Genomic DNA, 7,472 nt, shown 5'->3' with positions numbered 1-7,472 from the left:
TAAACTTTGATATGGAAAGATACACCAGCCCTGTTGTCTCACCAGAGAAGATGAGCAGAAGTCTTTCTATCTGATGATAAAAAAAACTCTAGGTATGATTACGAAAATGTTTTAAATGACTATTATCTACAAAAGTTTTATAACAATGTTTTATATAAAATGTTAACATAAAACGTCTTCTGTTATGATGTGAAGGGTTAATATAAAAACAGGGAAAATCTGTTCCAACTGACCAGCAGAGAACAAAGGATAAGCAATAGATAAGATTAAAATCAAGGAAAATATGACACAACCTCCAATGGGGAATAACAAACGTGTAAACGTATAAAGTTAAAAACTCTTTTAACTATGTTTATACGCTTTGTGTTATTCCCCCATTGGAAATCGATGTTGTGTCATATCTTCCCTGTTTTTAATTGTGAACTTGACTTACTCATTCTTTCATTTCTCTTGACAATTTTTCATTTGCCCGCCCTATTCCTTTTAAAGGAATTTGTATTATTCTTGTTCTGTGCTCATTCAGCGTCATTTCTGCGTTTTTACCACTTATTTCGTCATCACTGTTGCTATCACCTCAATATGTGTGTAACTATCCAAGTCCTTGGGTGGTTTGTAGATTTCACATGCTCAATAGAAGCACGTAGAGGGTGGATTTGTGTTGTTCTTTCATACATTATGATAGACATATGTATAAGCAACAATTTCCCATGCTTAACTCAATTTGGTCAAAGTATGGACTTGGGTGGGTTTTGTATTCAGGTATGTATTCAAATATATTTTGAATATATCAAATATATTTCATTGGTCAGCCATTCAATATACTACAATTATTACTCCGAGACGTCTTTGATTTCTTTAAATAGTTCTTTATTTAATATGATAAAGTGAATTCTCTTGGCCCTACACTGTAAGCAAAAATAGTAAGTAACCTTAATATAAAGAGATTTCAGGTTTACTTTATGATTGAAAAGGATGAAGAAAACCATTACAGTGTGGTCTAAAAACAACTTTACCCTATTTTAATCTCTCTAAATTGAAAAGGTTCTTTTTTTTCCTTTTCTTGTATCATATTCTTGAAGAACATCTTTTTAAGAGTATTTCGTGAAACAATGTAGCACTAGTTTTAAGTCAAATGGTCAAAATTAGGTTTGCTCCATGCGTTTAGTTGCATCCAATAAAGAGTTTGTCGCCCCATGCTGACTAACGCTGCAAATTGATTTTTTGAAATATTCGCAAGACCTATGTTTTGTCATAATTTATGTTAGAACGCTTTTACTAATGCATGATTTATGATAAATTACAGGTCTGTGATAATGAAGACATGATTGGTCGAATGATCGGTATTAATCAAATTGACTCTTACAAAAGAACACAGTAAGACTAACTGCTCAGTATATACGCACATATTTTTTAGCAATTTCATATTAATGTTTAACATAATCACATAGCTTAAAAAATAAAAGAAGATTACTTTTGTAACATCAAGTCTCATGTTTTCATTACAAAATGCAAATAGTTCCTTTTTATGAATTTAACTTTAAGTATTACTCTCTTATCTAGAAATAAGCCACGCACTTACAAAATGCATGTAGGTCTACATGGAATTCAAAAATGGCTCCAGGTGAAACCAATGTAATTGTTTACTGAACAGTTTCATCTGTAGGATTGGTTTGGTTATCAAAGGTTTAATTAAGTAAACAAATCCAGTAAACTTAACTACTCACAACTTTTGCTTTCGCCATCTTGGATAATGGCTTTCTCAAAAGTGACTTGGTTCCGCGGATCAGCAATTGCGGACCACGTCGCTGCCGAAAACCATGTCATAGATTGGAGGGAGCTACAATACTTGACAAGGAAGCAAGTCAGAGAGGCCATATGGATCAGGAGAAAAGGGGCCGCCACCATGAACCGGCACATAGGCCCATACACTCTAGATGACGTATATGACTCACTGCTTGCACCATCGCACCCTGGGAATGAGGCTACAACCGGTTTCTGCGGGAGAAGCAGTGAAGCCAGTCACTTTTGAGAACGCCATCATCCAAGATGGCGAAAGCTAAAGTTGTGAGTAGTTTACTGGATTTGTTTACTTAATTAAACCTTTGATAATGTAATTGTTATCTAATTTCCTAATTCTTTTCCAATGTCAAGAGTGAATTTCGGTACCCTCTGATTTAAAACTAGCACTATTTTGTCATTCTAACTTCTTTTTCTTTCATTTATTCACCACATATTCTTAAAAAGAAATATATTTAAAATATATGTCAATATTAGGAATAACTGTTCTAAACCAAAAAAAGGTTCGAAATTAACCTCTAAAATAGAATTGTTTTTGGACCACTCTGTATAAAGATGTATTGTATAATGTTAAGTTTACATATTTGCATACATATTTAATTTATTTCCATCAAAATACATGCAAATAAAATAAAGCAGCAAAATAGAACTTTTAAAATGATAGTGGCCATGCAACAAAAGGCAAAAGCCTGAATTAAGCGTTACACCACCTCAAATATAAAGGCCTATTATAATACTAGCATTAAAAAAATTCACACAACACATTTACAGACATTTACACACCAAAATAAACAGTGTAAAAGACACTTTCTTAACACTGGGTGTTTTACTTATAGTTTCACCAACATATATAATGTATGATAGAGCAATTGCTCTGTTCAAGATGTCATCCATCCCGTGTAGAAGAAATACGTTGTTGGATGATAGAAGACAAACTTAACTATCCTAAGACTAATTTTTCAAGATCGCTACATAAAATTCATCGCCTTATCAACACAACAATTTGCATCCGTATAGCACTGAAAAAGTGCCTTCAGTTACAATCAAATACTTGGGCGTAAGCTTTGATTCAGTAATGAACATGTCGTCTCATATATCCTCCTTTTAAAATTTCTTTCTCTGGAATAATTCTAGAATTCGTTGTTATATCGGTCAAGAAACGTGTAGTAATGTAATGCGGGCACTTGTTCTCTCCCAATTAGACTGTGCAAATACCTATCTATCTGGTTGCAAGTCTACCGATATTGCTCTTCTCGAGCCGCTCACAGAGCTGCAGAGCTGATCTCATTAGCGAGTTTGCGAAATGCAGTTCAGAATTAAAAGCGCCCTCTTTGGCAATTAGAAAGTACTATTGTGGTATAGTGCTTACATCAACGTCAACTGTCTCGACATAGTCCTTGTTGATAATTATAGCGAGTTTAGTCATGTTTATTCAAACGGAGCGCCCAAGGTAGAGTCTTTTGTCTTTAAGCATGACTAATAACCCACTTGACCAAACAAAAGGGATATATCTTGATGCAGTCGCTTGAAAGCTCTCATGCATTCCCTTCTAATGATCGCCCATCTTGAGTTTAAGGAACAAGATGCTGTTAATGCAGTAACCAACCAGACGTTCGGGTTTAAAGTAAATTTCAGCACGAAATCCAATCTATATTTCTAAAGTTGCCGTCGTAGTTGAGTAATTTTCAAACTTCGTTTCACAAACTCTCTATTGTATTCTAAATCCCTCGCCGCCACTCGTCATCTGAGCGTTTTGACTCACTCCACTGGCTACCCATGAAAAAACGTATCATGTTTAAAACCTTCTTTAATATAGCTTCTTATACAGCTACAAGGCACTAAATAATCTGTCCCCAAATCAACATAATTCTTGAAGACCTATAGGGTATGGTTTACGCTAGACGTAACTTTTTGTAGTAGAAAGGCCACTTTTTGGCTACATATGGTCCCGTGCATCATTTTGGACAAAGGTGCCAACCGGGTTAGAAATAATCGCCAGAGTCTCCTCTATCTATCTTAAAAGCCCGCTGGCATTTCTGAAAAGTGACGTGAACTGAGTTATTTTGGTTTAAAATTTGTTTTTTGTGACTTTTGTCCAATTTTTAGCGATAACTTCAAAAGAAAATTGACTGCAACCTTAATATTTACTCCAAGTAACAGAGGGCATATATGAATATTTTATATCTGTGAACAAAAATATTCCATCATATCATATTGAGACGAAATTTGGGTTAAAACATGTTTTTTATATGATTTTTATCATTTTTTAAAACCAAAAAGCCCATTTTAGAATATTTTTATTGGATTGAAAATTTATTTATTTGACAAGATATGTATATCAATGTATTGAGCTGGATTATTGAATTGAAAAATTGAAAAAGTTCACAGTGACCTATTTCTGTGACCTACAGTTTTGACTTATGCTACCCAAAAGACAATAGGCCATTTTGACGAAGCTTCATATGGTGTTAAAATGTATCTACACACTCTGATCTTTTCATTGTACCCGGCTGGCATTTCTGAAAAGTGACGTGGGCTGAGATATTTGAAATAAAAATATCCAGTTTTATAAGCTATAACTTTGAAAGTTAATAAAGTATGAACTTCATGTTTGCTGTGGAGAATTATACATGTCACATATAATTATTATTATATCTGATATTCGTTAACAAAACATTGCTTCTTTATCTGTTAACAAAATAATTGAGCATATTAATTCGGTGATTTCATTTAATTTTGACCCAAACGGTGAATTTTACATGGTAAAGCATGGAACAAAGATTAAAATTTAAGTTGAATATAAAACGTATACCAATGTATTGATATAATTGTGATGTGCCCTGAGTAATTTAATTATTTATCTCTGTTTACACAATTAAAATCTATTTCATGAGACATTTTGGGAAATCCCTTTTATTCGTTAATAATGCTCTAAGTGTATTGCACCATGGATATGACATCATGGGGAATACCCACAGGAAGTGTTGAAATGTGACAGAATGGGTTTTTTGATGAGTACAAAAGTGGAAAGCAATTTAGTTTGCTCTTTGCAGAATATGAGGAGAGATTGTGGACTGTCTACATAATGTGTGTTGGTCGTCGTTGTGCTTCAAAAGGAGGGACATTTGAGCCAGTTTGCATAGCCAATGATTATGCTATTTTAATACAGCAACGAAAAAGATTTTGAGTGTATGAAAGACCTGGAGGAGTTTGGAGAACTGCACAAGGAGTTAGATGTTTGGAGTTAAGTATTTAGCCTGTTCTACTACATGTAGTACATAAATTTCAGGATAGTTGCAGGAGTCACAGTTTGGTCAGTTACCATAGCAATCACATTTCCTGCCATTTACAGTCGACTTTGATGGCAAAACTGCCAAAAACGTTTTATGTTGACCTTCGATTTCAAGTTTTGAGATTGACTTTTTTTTATGTACACATTCATATTAATGCATTACTTTTTATTTATAATATCTTTAAAAATGTTTAGATATTCCATTTATTACCATGTAAACTTTACTTTTTTTTTTTTTTTTTTTTTTTGGTCAAAGCAAAATCATCAAAATAATGGATTTCTCTACAAATATTGCATCAAGATGTATGATGCAATTTTTTTTTGCAAACGAATATTAAGAATACATATGACATGTATTCTCAACAGCAAATAATTATGAAGCTCATGCTTTATATATTTTCAAAGTTATAGCTGTTTTAATATTGACATATTTGAGTTTTAAAAATGTGAACAAATCTCAAAAACTACACTTGTCAACCCAAATATCTCAGCTCACGTCACTTTGCAGAAATGCCAGTCGGGTTAAACAGAAAGTCATTATTACATGTTTCTCATTTGCAATTTTGATTTTCTGAGTAATAAACCCATAATTAATCAAATTTCCAGCTGCATTCTTCATAATTGAACAGATTCATCAGGATCGGTATAGTAAACTGGTTAACAAAGTTCTTTGTATCTGATCCAGAATGTTCACTTACTTGTGTACGTTTCAACAACAGCTGTTGTCTTTATCAACACTTGATCAACACTTGATGGGTAGTGACTACTTGATGGGTAGTGACTGCTATTCGTCACCTACAGAAGTTAGAGATTCTGAGTGAGAAAACCGCCGCGAGAAACAAAAAGTCCCAGGCTTCAAACATCGATCTGTCGGGCTCCCAACTCAAAAAATGGGTCATCAATCTCTCGAAATACAAATTAAACCCTGCACAAACCAGCGTTTTGTCAAAAGGTCTAAATTTTGCTATCTCGCCACCAGAAATATGCGCGGAGGAATTTGTGTTAGCAACCGAATTGGCGTGCACCCACCTACCGCAGGACGATAGAATCCAACTTCGAGGTAAAATAGCAAGCACGCTGAAATCATCGAAAGTACCGGAACAAAACATCACCAAAGACGAAAGGAAAGCTATTAAAGACTTGAAGAAAGTGGAGGATATCATAATATTACCTGCAGATAAAGGCAAATCGACCGTTGTACTGGACAAAGCTGAATATGAAGAGAAAGTTACTACCATGCTTGGAGACAAGAAGACGTACGAGGAACTACCGGCTGACCCGACACAGAGGTACAAACGGAAATTAGTTGCCAAGTTGACAGGTCTCAAGAAGGAAGGTAAGATCACCGAATTGAAGTATAAACAGCTCTATCCTACGGCGGAAAATGTACCCAGATTATATTGTACGCCAAAAATCCATAAGCTTAACACCCCATTGCGTCCAATCGTAGACTATACAGCAACCATCGGGTATAGCACATCGAGATGGCTCGCTGATATTTTAGGTGCATTGGTTGGTAACACTCAACATCATGTCAAGAATTCCAAACAATTGTCTGAAGATCTCGCTAAAGTGGTCATAGATGAAGAAGACATTCTCAACTCGCATGACGTAGTTAGTTTGTTCACCAACACCCCCATAGACCAAGTATTAGACATTGTTCAACGTAGACTTGAGAATGAAAACATATTGCGTGTTTACAACAGAGAGACAGGGTTTAAGCTAGCCAGTAAGGATGTGGTAGAACTTCTTGAGTTCATACTAACTACCACATATTTTACCTTTAGAGGTAAGATTTACCGCCAGCTTTTTGGTACTGCGATGGGCAGCCATGTATCCCCGATTGCAGCCAATATATTCATGGAGGCTCTGGAACAGCAGGCAATTGCTACGGCACCTCTAGACTGTAGACCGAAGCTATGGTTGCGTTATGTGGATGACGTGTTGGAAGTTATAAACAAAGACAGTGTCCAGCGTCTTACCGATCATATCAACCAAGTGGACAAGTCGGGTTCAATAAAATTCACCTTTGAGCAAGAATCTCAAGGCAGCCTTCCATTTCTGGATACTTTGATTGTGAAAAAGAAGACGGCACCGTAAAGCTACTGGTCTACCGTAAGCCAACTCATACAGACCAGTACCTCAACTATCAGTCCCATCACCCTCTGCATCAAAAGCTTGGTGTGATACGCACTTTGTATAACAGGAAAGACAGCGTTGTGACAGAGGAGGAGGATAAAGTGGAAGAAGAGAAGAAAGTGCAAGAAGCCCTCAGAACATGCGGCTATCCTGACTGGACCTTTAAAAAGGTCAAAGATCAGATACAAAGCGTCAAGCCCAAGAAAGTGAGCAAAAAGACTGATGATAAAACCAGGAGCAAAGG

The 7,472-nt window shown here is 35.5% G+C and overlaps 1 protein-coding gene across 1 annotated transcript; it reads left to right on the top strand.

Moving 5' to 3' along the window:
• Nucleotides 1-1,750: 1,750 nt before the first annotated feature.
• LOC140158462 (uncharacterized) lies at nt 1,751-7,189 on the top strand. The gene is made up of 2 exons (XM_072181555.1): nt 1,751-2,009; nt 6,069-7,189. The coding sequence occupies exons 1-2, from the start codon at nt 1,751-1,753 to the stop codon at nt 7,187-7,189; spliced, it is 1,380 nt and encodes a 459-aa protein (XP_072037656.1).
• The last annotated feature ends 283 nt before the right edge of the window (nt 7,190-7,472 follow it).

The sequence above is a fragment of the Amphiura filiformis genome, chromosome 8, assembly GCF_039555335.1.
Source record: "Amphiura filiformis chromosome 8, Afil_fr2py, whole genome shotgun sequence".
Lineage (NCBI taxonomy): Eukaryota > Metazoa > Echinodermata > Ophiuroidea > Amphilepidida > Amphiuridae > Amphiura > Amphiura filiformis.
This window is presented reverse-complemented; position numbering and strand designations above follow the sequence as displayed.